Source organism: Diplotaxodon limnothrissa, linkage group LG14 (assembly GCF_057381915.1).
Source record: "Diplotaxodon limnothrissa isolate DT_005_m linkage group LG14, D_limnothrissa_male_GT1.1, whole genome shotgun sequence".
Taxonomy (NCBI): Eukaryota; Metazoa; Chordata; class Actinopteri; order Cichliformes; family Cichlidae; genus Diplotaxodon; species Diplotaxodon limnothrissa.
The window spans coordinates 38255707-38271689 of NC_140609.1; the positions used below are offsets into that span (position 1 = coordinate 38255707).

At 42.6% G+C, this 15983-nt stretch overlaps 1 protein-coding gene across 2 annotated transcripts in view; it reads right to left on the reverse strand.

Annotated features, from left to right (window-relative positions):
- LOC146619404 (unconventional myosin-VIIa-like) overlaps positions 1–15983 on the reverse strand; it is a 48432-nt gene that overhangs the window by 10730 nt on the left and 21719 nt on the right. For both annotated transcript variants that reach the window (XM_085370364.1, XM_085370363.1), the window contains 19 exons: positions 14093–14230; positions 12518–12676; positions 10344–10436; positions 9013–9107; positions 8588–8672; positions 8281–8499; positions 7818–7925; positions 7459–7668; positions 6746–6952; positions 6255–6431; positions 5880–5969; positions 5486–5613; positions 4527–4653; positions 4332–4451; positions 4061–4234; positions 3639–3866; positions 3216–3383; positions 2869–2986; positions 159–285 (listed from right to left, as the gene is read on the reverse strand). In XM_085370364.1, coding sequence (XP_085226490.1) covers positions 159–285; positions 2869–2986; positions 3216–3383; positions 3639–3866; positions 4061–4234; positions 4332–4451; positions 4527–4653; positions 5486–5613; positions 5880–5969; positions 6255–6431; positions 6746–6952; positions 7459–7668; positions 7818–7925; positions 8281–8499; positions 8588–8672; positions 9013–9107; positions 10344–10436; positions 12518–12676; positions 14093–14230 — 2771 coding nt within the window. The remainder of the gene's footprint in view (positions 1–158; positions 286–2868; positions 2987–3215; positions 3384–3638; positions 3867–4060; positions 4235–4331; positions 4452–4526; positions 4654–5485; positions 5614–5879; positions 5970–6254; positions 6432–6745; positions 6953–7458; positions 7669–7817; positions 7926–8280; positions 8500–8587; positions 8673–9012; positions 9108–10343; positions 10437–12517; positions 12677–14092; positions 14231–15983) is intronic.

Sequence of the window (15983 nt, forward strand, 5' to 3'; positions counted from 1 at the left end):
TATGCACTGACCAGCTTCGCTGTCCAGGATGACGATGAAATTTACATTTAAGTTTAGGCTCCACTTTATACGCTGAAACTCTTAACCCCTCATTCCTCACTCACGGCCCTCCGATCAGAGAATCATGTCATTGGTCAGGTGACTACAGGTAGACTCACCTGCTGCTGGAAACTGCAGTGATTTCTGGGAAGGAGAGCTCTAAGAGGACCTGTTCCTGCTCATCTACAAAATAAACTCCCGTCCAGTTGACGGCGACGATGAGGTCGTTTTTAGGCAGACTGGGACCTGAGAAGTAAAGATCAAAATAAATTTAAAAAAGAAAAGAACTTACAGAACCAAGAGGTTAAAATATAAATAACAATTCTGAATAATTTTGCTTTAAACAATATCCGTCTTTATTTTCGTGTCACATTGTATCAAAGTTAGTGGAATGAAAATCACTGATGGCAGACTGGAGGTGCTACAGCAATGCCGCTGGTACTTTGCATAACATTAAAGGGTCATATCATGATATCAGTGCTACAGCAACCCTATGCAGGCACGTTTCCTAGTGCCCAAAAACAACACAAGCCCAGGAATGTCAGCTTATCTAAAAAGGGAGCTACTTCAACGACAAGAAGCACAGTACTGAAGGTGGAAAAACTGATGTGTTGCAGCACTCGAGGCAAGAAATGCACTCCTCATTTGCATTTTTTGAGATGCAAATGAGGAGACTTCACTCAGGCAAGTCTGCTGGACCAGACGGAGTGAGTCCCCGCGTCCTCGTGTCTGTGTCCCCCAGCTGTGTGGAGTCTTTCATAAACTGTTTATGCTGAGTCTGAGTCTGCAGAGGGTCCCAGTGCTGTGGAAGACATCATGCCTCATCCCTATTCCAAAGACGCCACGTCCCAGTGGCCCCCAGGATTACAGGCCCGTGGCACTGACCTCCCACATCACGAAGAGCCTGGAAAGGCTCATCCTGGACCAGCTGCGACCCATAGTAAGACCACATCTGGATCCCCTTCAGTTCGCTTATCAGCCTCGTCTCGGAACTGAGGACGCCATCATCCTTTCTGTCATCGTTGTATTTTTACTCAGTTGTATATAGTATTTGTATTCTATTTTTATCTTATTGTATATTTATTTTATTTTATTCTACTGTATATAGTATTTTATTTTATTCTATTCTGTACAGTTGTGTACTGTATTTATTCTTATTGTATTCTAATTTTTGCCTCATAACTTTTGCACTGTCCACTTCCTGCTGTGACAAAACAAATTTCCCACGTGTGGGACTAATAAAGGTTATCTTATCTTATCTTATCTACCTGCTCAATCGTGTCTACACCCATCTGGACCAGCCGGCGAGCACTGTGAGGGTCATGTTTTTTGACTTTTCCATTGCTTTCAATACCATCAGGCCGACCCTCCTGGGTGATAAGTTAGCAGCGATGCAGGTGGATGCTTCTCTGGTGTCCTGGATTGTTGATTACCTGACAGGAAGACCACAATATGTACGTCTCCCACAGTGTGTGTCTGACAAGGTGATCAGCAACACAGGGGCACCACAGGGGACTGTCCTCTCCCCCTTCCTCTTCACCCTCTACACCACAGACTTCAGCCACTGCACAGAGACATGCCATCTTCAGAAGTTTTCTGATGACTCTGCGGTGGTTGGATGCATCAGCAGGGATGATGAGACAGAGTACCGGGCTGTGGTCGACTCCTTTGTCACATGGTGTGAGCAGAATCATCTGCAGCTCAACGTGGCAAAGACCAAGGAACTGATCGTGGACTTCAGGAAGACCAGGAAACACTTGACCCCTGTTTCAATCCAGGGGGTCAGTGTTGACATTGTGGAGGACTATAAATACCTTGGAGTACACATTGACAATAAACTGGACTGGGCTAAAAACACCACAGCACTTTACAGAAAGGGCCAGAGTCGTCTCTATTTTTTGAGGCGACTGAGGTCCTTCAACATCTGCCAGAAAATGCTGAGGATTTTCTATGAGTCTGTGGTGGCCAGTGCGATCCTCTATGCTGTTGCATGCTGGGGGAGCAGGCTGAGGGTCGCAGATGCCAACAGACTCGATAAACTGATCCGTAAGGCCAGTAATGTTGTGGGGATGGAGCTGGACTCCCTTAAGGTGGTGTTGGAGAGGTGGATGTTGTCCCACCCACTCCATGACATGCTGGTCAGTCACAGGAGCGCGCTCAGTGAGAGACTGAGATTACCGAAAAGCACCACTGAACGACACAGGAAATCATTCCTGCCTGTGGCTCCCTGTACAACTCATCCACTTAACACACTGTTTACTGCAACAGCTACACCCTTCTTGCACATGTTCTTTTTCATTTATTTATTAATAAGTGACTTTTATGTATATATATGCCTGCATATATTGTGCTATTCTTAGTTAGTGTATTGTCTGTCTCCGTTAATGTTTGTTTATAATGGAGCACTGTAACGAAAAATAAGGATTCTGATTCTGATAAAAACAAACTGCTGAGCATCACTGTAGCGCTCGCCAGCTGCACTGCTTTATGACAGGAGGAGCAAGCAGTGGATGGAAATGACTGATGATGGAAAAGCAGCTCCTTAAGAGTTTACAAAGGAGTTTTTCCTTCCCACTGTCTCCAAGTGCTTGCTCATAGGGGGGCGTCTGACTGTTGGGGTTCTCTCTGTATTATTGTAGCATCTCTACCTACAATATAAAGCACCTTGGTGCTATATAAATACAATTTTATTGAACTGAGTAACTTCAGTCATAGTTGAAATAAACCTTAATCAATCATTTTACCAATAATCAATAAAACTGTTCAGTATTTTCACACTTTAACTAAGTGTCACCAAAGTTGTTCAAAGTAATTTAAAAAAAGTTTCACCTGAAAACTTGAAGGCTTCGTAGAAACGAGAGAACAGCAGAGGCCACTTGTGGCGAGCAAAGTCGACCACTTCCTCCTTCACCTTCTGAGGGTCAAATCTCTTCTGGGTGTAGATGCTCTGAGCACAGAGATGTTCATTACATTTACATGTGAAAATAAAAAAATATATAAAATAAATGTATTTATCATACTGCTACAGATAATGTCCAAGCTGAACATCTTAGCTTGGATATGAAATTTCAGCGTTTCAACAATTTAAGCTGCGGTTGGCCCTAAAAGACAAACAGAATCACGTTCATCTACAAGCCGGGCTAAAAAGACCTCTCCTTCTTACTGGTGATAATCACCTTTTTATGAGCAGCCATGATGAAGTGAGCCCACTTCTCCACCGATCTGGAGGTGGTGATCTCTCTGTCCGGGATGTAAGACGGGATGAGGCTCAGCAGGCGCTCCAGGAGGATCTCTGAACCGTAGTCAATGTAATACTGCTGAGAGGCCAGCTCTGCGAGGTCATCCTGGAGACACAGAGACAGAATAAATAAAAAAAAGTTTGTCCTGCCTCCTGTTCAGCCAGCCTGACAGTAATCAGTGCTCCTAACACGTGAGCGTTACCGACTTCTTACCCTTATTAATAATGCAGAATATTTGCAGTTCCTCTAAGGCCCACAGAAGGCTGACTACAAAATGTTATAATGTCCACTGTTGGAGCAGAAATGTTTCCCATGCACTTGCTAAACACTATTCTTTGAAAATAAAGGACGTGTAGTCACCCTGTCACAGCGGTATTCTCCAAACTTGACGCCCCTGACGGTTTGCTGGTAGATCAGGTTGGTGGCGACCTGGTCTTCTGTTGGCTCGTGCCACGGCGTAAAGATTTCTTTCCTGAAGAACAGCCGCCAGGGGGCGTTCCTCTCCTGAGCTCCCTGCTCTTTGGCGTACTGCTCGCACTGCGACACGGCATCCATCACATGGTCGCTCCCGCTGCCTAAAGAGGAGACCTGCAGGACGAGATCAGAGGTGCAAACTGGTGACTGTTTTTTCTCCAACAAACAGAGAGGTTCACATCTCTGCAGTGGCCACAAGATCTGAGAAAGATCCAGATGATCCAAACTGTTCCAGAGCGTGAGGCCTAACAGGTGCTAGAAAGGAGTATCATGCCTTGGAGCTCATATGATGCCGTGTGCGTGCCCACCTTGTCAAACAACGCGATGTACAGCGAGAAGCCAAAGCGGTCTCGCAGGTTGATCTTGTCGGACAGGGCGCTGCAGAGCTCCTTTGCTGTGGTGGCCGAGTCTGTCAGCAGCGTTTTGGTCGTGCCATCCATGAACGTCACCGGCAACATGATGGGCTTCTTTGATTTGGTGGCCTGGACGTTGATTTCACAAAAAGAAACAGTTCCAGTAAACGGTGGGTGAAGTCACAATGGCCACGTCTGTCTTTTATATACAGTCTATGGTTTATACCTGCAGCTCCAGCCAGGACGGAGGCTGCGCTCGCGTCCCATTCACAAAAGTTCGTCTTAGACGTTCTTCACAGTATGGAGCGTAGCCTGGAGGCCCGCAGCTGATGAAGTTCCTCAGATACTGCAATCAAAACAAACACAGATGTAACGTCATGGCTAATGTGTAAATGCCAACACAAACGTTGGACGTACTGACCTTCACAAATTTGTCTGATGGAGCGAAGCAGCCGACACACAAAGAGATGAGGATCCAGCCGCGAGCGTGAGAACTCTTAGACGGGTTCTGACTCAGCTGCTTACAGATCTGACAGTAGATCTCATCCCTAACACACACACACACACACACACACACACACACCTCAGAAATATCAAAGACATTAACAGAGACCCAGCAGAACTTTATGAGACACATTTTATGCAGATTAACTGAAACTGGATGTCGAGACTTTGTCCTGATGGTGAACGCTGCTTCATATTCACAGCCAGACACACACGTGTTCACCAGCCTCTGCACTATTATTTACTCTTTAAAAGAAATCATGCCGTTTCATTAAATTACCATTTAAAATGTATTTTTATCTGCATGGCTTTATTAACTCATTCAACGGCATCTTCATGTATAAATTCAATTCACATCAGGTTCATTTGTGAAGCACCAAATCACAACCACGTCACTTTATACATTGAGATGAATATTAATGTACAACAATGATAATAAACATACGGCAAATATGACAAAATGATGACTAAAAGAAAAATCAACGGGATGACAGCTTAGATGTCCAAAGAGATTCATCTTGAATTTAAGAGCAGCTTTGAGTCCGTAGACCGTCGTATTGTGTTAATCTCCCATATGTGACGTAAACGTTTTTATGAGGCAACAGCTCGATAAAGGAAAATTTGAAAGTATCTGCTTTTTAAAAAACAAACAAACTTCAAATTAAAGTTTCACTGAAAACTGGAAAATTTTAAACTTTCACTTTTAAATTTCAAAGTGGGCCACAGCGCTGTGACATCTGGGAAGGTCTATTTTATCAAATACACAAAGGGCGGCTTAGATACAAGTTTTTTCCTCCACATGTCCAGTTTTTATATCCAAGGTAATTTTGTGTAAGTTTGGGAAACTACATGATGACCCTTTGTTTGTTTGTTTACCTGAGTCCTGGCCTCAGGATCCCGTTGCCGATGATAAAGTGAAGTTTCTCCAGGTTGGATGTGGGACGATCTTCCAGCATGCTGTTGCCATGAAGACCGTACTCACCATCGTTAAGGCGCTTGGTGACCTGAAAAGCATCAGATTACATGATTATCTTAATTTGTCTGTCTGTTAGCAGAATTATTCACAAATATATGGATTTGACCCAAAATGGACTTGAAATTGATAAAATATCTTCATCTGCGCTTGAGATAAAATCTGACTTCATGTTTTTAACATGAAGTTCAAACCCAGATTTCCTTCTGCACCAGAAGCACAATTTTCAGTCTCAGACTGCTCATGTTTAATTAACAGAAACAAGACCAGCATCATATCACCCTCCCTCTCTCTTACCTCCTCGGTGATCTTGGATTTCTTCTTCAGGGTGAGGGACACAAGTTTGTGTCGGACGCTGTTCTTCTTGTGGCTGTCAGAGTGAGGCGTCTGGAGGTGAGAGAAGGAAATCAGCTCACAGAGATCCCTTACACAGTCACTGTGACCTGCACCCTGTTATTCCTGATCTTTGGAAACTATATGAAGTAACAAATGTTAAAAACAGATAAGTTACATGAACACACTGAATAATAGCTCATACTTTATAGTCAGTATCACAGAACCACCAGTTAATCTAAGCTAGATTTTGAAACTTCTTTAAAGGAAATGTCACTTTTAGCTCATGTTAGCGTTTACTCGCTCAAACCTTTAAACTCCGTCACTCTTCCTCCTCACCTCTCCCTCCCCTTGCAGCGCCTGCAGCTCTCGCTTGTACGTCTTTTTCCCCAGCGTCTCGTAGATTTTGGTCATGACTGGGATCTTCTCGCTGCCGTCGCTGATGGCCGTGTGGTACTTTGGCTCCGGGAGATCGCCCATGAACCTCAGCACCGTGATCCACACCGCCAGAGCAGCCTGAGCAGACACGCAGGGCACAAGGAAACAAAAGGTTCATCAGGTGAAATAATTGTTCCTTTGTTGGTTCGTTCTTGGCTGGTGACAGGTCTTAGTAGTCGCACCAGTCATCAGCATCATGGAGCACAGACTGTAACAGCTGCACACAGTCAGAACCTTTCTGCACTCATTACGTCTAAATTAAGTTAAGGCTTAAACCTGAGAGACGAGCAAAGCTCGCTGTAGAGCGACAGCCTCGTGTGGCCTTTTTCAAAACTTCTTCAGTCGCTTGCAAAATACATTTTTACTTTTGCGGGGTCAGAGGTCAGACCTACCAGCTGGTCCCCCTCATCGTCGTGGAAGAGCAGCGGCTGTTTGAGAGGTCGTCGGGCGTAGGTGTGCGTGGTGGTGCCCTGGAAGTAGGTGGCAGCAAACTTGGCGAACTTGTACTCTGATAAATCCTCTTCATCATCGTCCTCAGGCAGAGGAAGAGCCTCATCCAGATCCTCCTCCTCCAGCTCGTGATGGGTCCGCTCCAGATCCTGTAAAGAAGGCAGTAAATTCTTGTCTGCTGAAGTTTCCAGAAGTTTTTCAAATTCTCCAAATTTTCCAACTTCAAAAATCCCTCAAATCTATCACTGCGTCTCAGAAACATGCTCTCCTGCAGCACTGTTATTGGAAACAGGTCATTCTTTTTAGAGAAAAAATTTACCTCACACATTCTTATTTATCTAAAGCTGCGATTTCACTGGACTTGGTTATCTCTAATAATTTGAAATAACTGCCAACATGATATCTGATTTTAATGCCCTGTAAATCTGCCATGCTGCGTATTTGAGTAAGCAGTCTTCATGTGTCCTGTGAACATGCCACACACACAGACGATGGCATTATTAACGATCGAGGCTTAAGGAGTCATTTTCCGTCCTCCTGATCAGACACCTTTGCCAACAGGACACAGTTTTACTGATTACACATGTTGGGTAACTATCTTTGGCCTTTATGAGAAAACGGTTCATTAATAAGAGGAAAACTTTGGTCGTGTCACCTCAAAGCCAGCTGGGGCTTGCCCTTCCTGACCCGGGAAAGAACTGGTGGTCCCCAGGAAGCCGAACATCTTGTCCACCATGTCGGAGTCATTGACAGGCTCCGTGCGGGCCTTCTCCATCTGCTCGACCATCTCCTTCTTCCTCCGAGCCTCCTCCTTCTCCTTCTTCTCCCGCTCAGCGTCCTCTTTGGCCAGCTGAGCCAGACGCTCCTGAAGAAAGAAACATTGCACTAGATCTCAAAAATACAGAACAATCCAGTATGTTTCTCAGCACAAGTGTGATGATGAATTATTATTATCCACTTCCCTGCTCTGCTTCACTGATGTTTTAAATGTTGTCACATGTTACATTTGTTCACCTGGTGTTTGCGTTCAGCCTCAGCTTTCGCTCTCTTTGCAGACATCTGGTTCCTCAGTTTGGCTTCTTCAGCCAGACGCATCTTCTCGGCCTCCAGCCTCCTCCGGTACTGAGAGGAGAAATGAAGGAGTCCACCATTAACGACTAAATCAAAACTGCAGCAGCCAGCTGCCAAAACATCCTCGGCACAGCAGCAGAGGGCAGTGCAACTTCTGAATGACTCTTTTTTACACAACAGTGAACAATGTAATGACACTTTGAGGCCGAGCATTAATTTAACAAAGAAATCAAGAGAAGCACAGAAATCACAATGTATGAAAAGATATCAAATCTATCAAGCTCTAGATTTTGTAAACTGATGACATGAACGTGATCTCATCATCTCTAAAACTGAAAACTTGTGTGTAAAATGAGTTTTATGTATATGTGCAATGTTCTGTGTGTGTGTGTGTGTGTGTGTGTACCTCTGCCTTCAGCCTCTTGTACAGTCGTCGAGCGATCATTCCTCTCGTGTAAGCCTGGATGGTGATGACGGCCCACAGCCGGTGCCTGAATGCTCGACGCACCAAGAAGCCGCGACAGCGACCCTGGAAGGCTGTGATTCGCTGACGGGCCACGTGATACGATGCGCACAACTTCCTGGAACGAACCAGAGCTTGGAGGCGAGAAAAGCCAGCTCGCATCTGAAAGTAAAGAGGAGGAAAGTTCAGCGAGTCTTTGCTTTGATTTTATTTTGTTTCCACTTTGTTCAAACTGCTGCTCGATGCTCACAGCTCCATAGTTCTTCCTGCACTGATATCCTCTCCACGTCTTCTGGATCAGCACTGCCGACTTCTTCAACTTTAAGAAGTTGGATCTGAAATTGAAAATAATCAGAAACGATTATTTATATGACCTCTTGTTTTACTGTTCATACAAAGAGAAAAAACCTCTGAGAAATAGTTATAAAGAGTCACAGAGAGACTTGTTCGTCTTATTTTCTGCTTTCAAAGAAAACAGAACAGTAAGCGATGCAGCTAGCGATGACAGTCATACTCAGGAGATATGTGCAAGTGTCAGTTTTAAGCAGGTGCAGAACAACACCGCAAGCTACGGTCCGAGAGCGTGATGTTTGAATTCTACTCCGGGATAAGAATCACTGGCAGCTGCATAAAATAAAATAAAATCTCAGTCTGTGAGAAACGCTGACGACCCACCTGTCCTTGAAACCCCGAACCACCTTCTGGATGAGGATGACCTTGTCTGTGATGGCCTTGTCTCTCTCGATCTCCAGCAGCATGTCGTGATGATCCTGGACAGAATAATAAACACACTCCGTACGCTTCTGTTTCTCTGCTCTGACTCAGTTTGAGAACGTTTTAGTGATGATTTGAGACATTTTACTCAAAACCACAAAAGTCACCTACTGGTCCTGGAGGAAAAGCCAGGAGGAAGTCAGTAACTTAAATGAAACAGAGCAGCTGTCACTTCCAGCTAACGTGGCAAAATATAAATATCTGCTTTCTAAAAATATAAAATGTAAGACACAGGCAGGATACACAAGCTTTAACCTGACAGTTTTCAACTAACATGACACACAACTAAATGTAAACACCTAAAGCTCCTTCCCGTCATCTGTCCACCCGCATGCAGGCTGATCTGACCACGTCCTGTTGGGGAAGTGTGGGCACTGCTCTGCTTTCACCCACTGAACTTTCTCCTTCCTGCTGTACTTCCTGTCTGGCCGAGCATCGAGGCCTGAGGGAGATGAGCCTCGACTCCACCACAGTCAACACATCTCAGTGCTCCACCCCCCAACTTATCAATCTAAAACACTTTAAAGGTGAAAGTGTCACATTATATCCACTATGATTTAAGGGCTGAAGGTCCACCCCCTTCACCGAAATTACATTTTATTCCCAGGAGCGATCTTTGATGAGCGCTTTGAATGCAGGAAGTAAAGAAAATAAAAGGCAGAAACATAAAAATGAAGATAACGGCTGTGCTGCAGAGCGACGATAAACAACAACAACAAAAACGCTTTGACAGGCTGTGCTCGCCACGTCAAACTACATTGTGGAGCCAGATGATATGTTCTTTTAACCTCTGTGTGGGGACGGCCAGCTAACAGACGTGACCTCTGACCTGATCTGCAATACATGTTTGTATAAAGTAGGCAGATAGACAGCTGGAAACTAAAACACGCAGTGTTTCCCATCAGCAGACGTGTGGACTGGAAACAACCAGAGCAGATTCACGGCTGGGATGAACCACAGCCGAGCGAGTCAGAGACGAGAATGTAAAGAAGTTCTGGATAATGTGGAAACATTTCAGTGGAAAGATAAGAGAACAGTAGTTCACGCGATGTGCTGTGCCAGCCGCTTAGCCCGGGCATCAGTGTTTTTTGAAAATACAGCGAGCCCTGTGAAAAGTTTCACACTGGTGCTGTTAGCAGCTGTGTGAAGTGGCACCTACAAATCTGAGACTTTGAACAACACCCTGCAGGCTTTTCTGCCCTGTGTGGACACACGCCTGCATGCAGGAGTACCTTGAGGAAGATCTTGGTTTTTCCCATCTGCCAGTCGTCGTCTCTGCCGAGCACGGCCTCAGCGATCCTCTCACAGGTTCCTCTCAGGTCCTCCTGATGGAAACAGAGACGGTATCAACCAATATATTTTATTCCTGGACTCTACCAGAGTAGCTTTGCATGATTCACAGTTTCCAAAATAATCCTCATTTATCTCATTCTGAGCCTCAGTGTGAAACAAGCTCTTTAAACCCTTCAAACAAACTTTCTCCAGACAGGCTGGTCCTCAGAAAAAGACGAGGGCGGGGCTTCTGTGCTCACAGAGCTGTGTGTCCAAGATGATCATATAATGCATATCCTCTCTCGCTGACATCACATGGAGCAAAGAATAGAAAAAAACTGTCTGAAACTGAGTGTTCAAAGAATTCTATAGCCTGTTTCTAAATCACAGGGATTACATTTGCAGGTAATCCCTGTGATCCCAAATGTGTCCAAAGCTTGAGAAATAAAATTTCTTTTTCTAACAAAACCCAAAATTACTTTCACTGAATTTGCCAAGTTTGAGCAAAATAATCATCAACTTAATCACAACGAACGCAGGTCAAACCACTGCGTTAACTGCAATAACAAGTCAGGTATTAAAAATACAAATGTTTTCAAAGTGACACACACACACACACACACACACAAAATATGACCTGTGAAGCGTCACAGGGCGGGGTGGAGGAAACAGAACACGCATGTTCCAAGAAAAACAGGCAGCTGGTGGGAGTGTGGGAAAAACTGCACAGTGAAAACATGTGTGGCACCAGAAAATACCCTCATGACAAACTCTCGCACACACAAACCCACAACAAAGAGAGACACTCGCTCACTTCCCATAACAACGCCGCTGGGCCCGTGTCACACAGAGGCTACACAGCAGGCCACCTTCCCTAAGAAGAAGCTACAGCTGCTACAAAATTACTTATCCAAGCTCAGATAAGTCCAACACTTTATTCCAATTCAACAAATTGTTATTATTATTTTTTAACTGAAGTAAATGCTGAGGTGATCCGCAGCTTTCTCAGACCACAGTTTTACACAGATGAATACTGTGATAAGATTATTCTCTGCACAAAGATTTTCACTGAATCTCAAAAATGCTTTTGGTCCAATTGGAGAGATTTTAACAGTTAGACAACAACTGTTTATTTAAACCACAAAAAGTTCAGAGTTGAGTTAAAAGGGGCTGAATGCAGCCACGTGATCCCCGGTTAGATAAATGCTTCTAGCATAAAACTGTTGATCTCCTCCTACAGCCTTTTTGTGTTTTTTGAAACTGCCTGATTGGTGTGGCCACAAAAATGGAAAGATGCGCATTATTCTTTTTAACTTTTACTTTCTTTCTTTTTTTAAACTTCCTTTAACTTTCAGGCAGTTACTCCACCGTCAGGTTTTTATTGTGACAACTGCAATTTTCAGATAGTGAGTATTTAAATCGTTTTAGTGTTTCTGCGCCTACAAACCAGATTAGGTTCATGTTTAAACTGAAGCATAGAAAGAATAAAAGACTTTAAAAACTGATTTAAAAACTGCCCGACTATGATGACGTGATTCTATTTTTTAGCTGATTAAAGTATTGAGTTACTAGTTCTTTATTATTTTGAGTTTAAGTGATTTTATTTATTTCAGTGAATATGTAACCGACTCGACTGTAAATTAGTTAAGTCATTAAGTCACATCATTAAGACAAAGAAAGAAGCGACAGGTGAGGACCGCCTAAAAACAGCTCTGGTATAAAATCGAATGCACTCATGATTCCAATCTTCTTTTGAACTTCCATGACACCATCTGTAAAAACCATCCTGATCACGAGACGTTCCTGATCCGTCCCGTGTCCAACAACAACAACATGAGCTGCGCTGTGTGAAAAGAGGACAGTTTCCAGGCATCAAATGCAAGAATCACACAGTGAAACTTTTCTTTTTCTTGAAACTGGACGTCAACAGTGATGAGAAACTTTGCTTCATTTATATTTGATGAATATTTTTTGATCTTTACTTTTTTGCCACGTTTTCCAATAAAAAAAAAAAAAAGAGAAGCTGGAGTACCTGGAGTTGGGAATACATAAATTATTCTGGGTGTGTTGATTTAAAACACCCAATAATACGGTGCGTCTACCAGACCCATCAACACACCTGTAGTCACTCTACCTGTTTGTACGCCGGTTTGACTCCAGGCATGAGCACCCGGTAGCGGTCGACGAACTCCACGAAGGTGTAGCGGATGGGATATCCAGCACGGCGTATTCGGATGGTCTCCATCATACCCGAGTACCTCAGCTGACGCACACACAGCTCCCTGTCAAACAGCTGCAGACAAACATGAACAGTTTTTTGACAAAGTCCCAGCTTTGGCTGAAGAAGCTGAGAAAGGTTAAAGGTCATAGCTGCAAAGATTTGGTACTTTGAGGCAGTTGAGAGAAGACATGACGGGCGAACTGGGATATTTTATTTAATCTATCAACATGAAACTCCTTTAGATCACTACGTACTTTTATTTTTCTACAGTTAAGTAACCCATTAATCATTTCCCCATTTTTACTCCTCATTGTGCAGCTTAACAGCCACTCCACTTTCTCTCAAACAGTCCTGTTTGTCAGATGAGGTTGTGGCTTTTTCTTCATCACTCATTTTCAGCTTCTTAATTACAGTTTGAACTCTGCTGACCGGCATTCTCATTTCCCTGATTATATTTTCATATCCGTTTCCTGTTTTATAAAGTTCAACTATGTTCTCCAGCAGATCCTTTGAGAAGTCCAACATCAGTGCAGCACTGGAAACGTGCAGGAGCCCAGAAACTCACAGACCTCATTACAAGCAAACAGATCACAGGTGAGAACGATCATCTTTAGTAGTCATTTAAACCTGTGTGTGTCAGCATATGTGGATGGTATCATGCCAACACTTAAAAATAATAAATGATTTTACTGAAACCACCAACCATGAATGAAAAACATTTTTGTAGCATCATTCATATTTTCTGAAAAAATTCTGCCAGGATACATAAACATATGAACTGAACTCAGGATACAGGTCAGGTCCAAACGTTTGTGCTGCACTGTAACATAAACTCCCCTCAAACTTTCAGCTACAGCACAGCCTGAATTTAAAGACATAATCTTTATTTGTCACAGCGGCTGTGGTAACGGTCAGACATGGAGAGAGTGGAGAGCCATGGGAAAATACGGAGGGAAATTAAGTTATGGGAATGAGATTTACAGAGAGAAAAACAAGCAGAAGCAGATTTGATCCATTTCTATCGATTAAGTTTTTAATCTAATTGATTAAAAACTTTTTCATGCAATTTTGCTCGTGAGGATGACTCCAATATGTTTTAATGACAGGAAGGAAAACAAAGAAAACCTTGCACACTATGAAAGGTACAAAGCATAAAAATAGGTTTGTAGTTTATCAGGTATCTGCAGGGTTGGACCGAAAAAATTTTAAAAAAAGTTTTCTAATGCAAAACGAAGTAAAAATACTATTTACTATTTCACTATATCATGTTAACCTCTACAACTTCTTCATAACTAAAGTGTGCCTCCTCTGCAGCAGAGTTTCTAATGTCCATTAACTTCTGAATCAACCTTTTTTACCTTTTACCTTCGTAATTCATCTCAACACTGAACTAAGCAAAGCCATGTTTTGCCTCCCTGTGACTGCAGTCTTCCAGTAACTGCATGTTTTAACCTCGACTTCTATCTGCGGACAGCGTGTCAGACTCACCATCGGCTTCTTGTATTCATTGGGTTTGATGCAGCGGACGAAGAACGGCTGACAGACGCTCAGAGTTCTCATCAGCAGCTCCAGAGATCTTTTAAACTGGCTGCTCAGGGTGGGCGAACGCTTCCTGGTTTCTGCTCCCTAAAAACACACACACACAGCAACAACCCTGTTAGAAACAATGAGGACTCCTCCTGCTCTTCCTGAGCTCGGACACCAACCTCTTTCCTCTCTGAACAGCAAAGTTTGACGCTTCAGCTTCACTCAGTCAAACCTGCTGACTGAGCAGCGACTGCTTCACAAGGAAGGAGCTGCAATCAGTTAACTGAAGCATCAATCAGCTCAGCCAGAGAAAACTGTTTTAGGCCTGTTTTTAAAATTATTATAAAACTTATTTAAATTAATCACATCATTTAAATTAAAGTAAAATGGCATCACACAACAATTTGATTTTAAAAACAACAATAACATTCTGGTTATTTGTATATTTAAAGAAATTTCTTGAGTTTTGAGACCTAATTTTAAAAAAAAATTGCGATATTTTCCTCCAGACTATGAATAAGCTGATGAAAATAAAATAAATAAAGATTTTAAAATAATTTTAATATTATTCAGCAACATTATATTATTTAAAATTAAAAGTCTAAAAAATAATCACGTTACTGTCCATTAATAGTTACAGCTTATTGCAGCCATAGTTTGACTATTTCAACACACACGACAACTTGTAAGGCTACCGGAGAATCAATAATAATAATAATAAATGATGATGATGATGATAAAGAGCGAAATTTGAGAAACAAAAGTTCTTACCAGAGTTTCGTGAGCACAGAGCAAACTGAGCTTTGTATAAAGAGAAAAACTTTCTAATATTTCTCCATCCTGCGTGTTTGTACTTGAGCCTCACTGAGGTGGAAGTGAGTGTTTCCGTCGGTGTTTGAGCCGTTTACAGATCACCTGCTGCCTCCCTGCGCAGGCTAAACTCAGCGACCTGATCTAAATCTGACCCCGTTCACTCACTTCTACCTTCAAGTTACACCAGCGCGCAGCTTCACAGCACGAGCTTCTGCACCGATCAACACCGTCACATAAACCTCGTCACCGCCTGTGGAGGTGTTCGTGTGATAGAAACGTTACTGCCCTCCGGCGGTAACAGGCATCTATTACAACACTGCAATTAATACATTCAAGTGATAAAATATAAATAAAAGTTATAATTATATTAAAAGCAAATTAATGCACATGTCTGGATTCACCACTGGTTTGATTATTAAAAACAACTCGAATACTAATATAATCCATGTTTATTAACAGCTTTAGGTGGAGCAGAAACCTTGCTGCCCTTAAAACTTTAAAAAGTAATCATTAGTAAAAATTACATTTATAATATGTCAAGTAGTTTGCTAAAGCAGCATCTGATGTCACAAAATAATGTAGTTTGTCAGTGTAAACAAACAACAGATAAAAAATAAATAAAATAAAGGCTCAGTGGGGTTTGTTTGCCGTACTTCTGCCCGCAGTCGGTTTGTGAAAAGAAGTTACGGCTATATGTTATTGTTAACTGCATTAAATTTTTGGTAATATTTACTAATGCTAGGTTTACCTCGCTGACTCAGTACTAACTTTGAATTTGCTTAGCATCACGGCTTTGTTTTTTTCTTTCTACATAAGACTAAAACACTTTTAAGGCAGAAAATAAAAATGATCGGTGAGCTACGGTATAATCTTGTGACATTACTCACAGATGAAAGCACACAGAGTAGGAAAATAACCACCATAGTTGACATGGAGTTGTATTCATCAGCCTTTTGGTTGAATCTCATTCAGCTATGACAAACGTATGTGAGCTATGGGATGTTCAGACCATGTTTGAAGTCAGAGAGGAATCAATGAA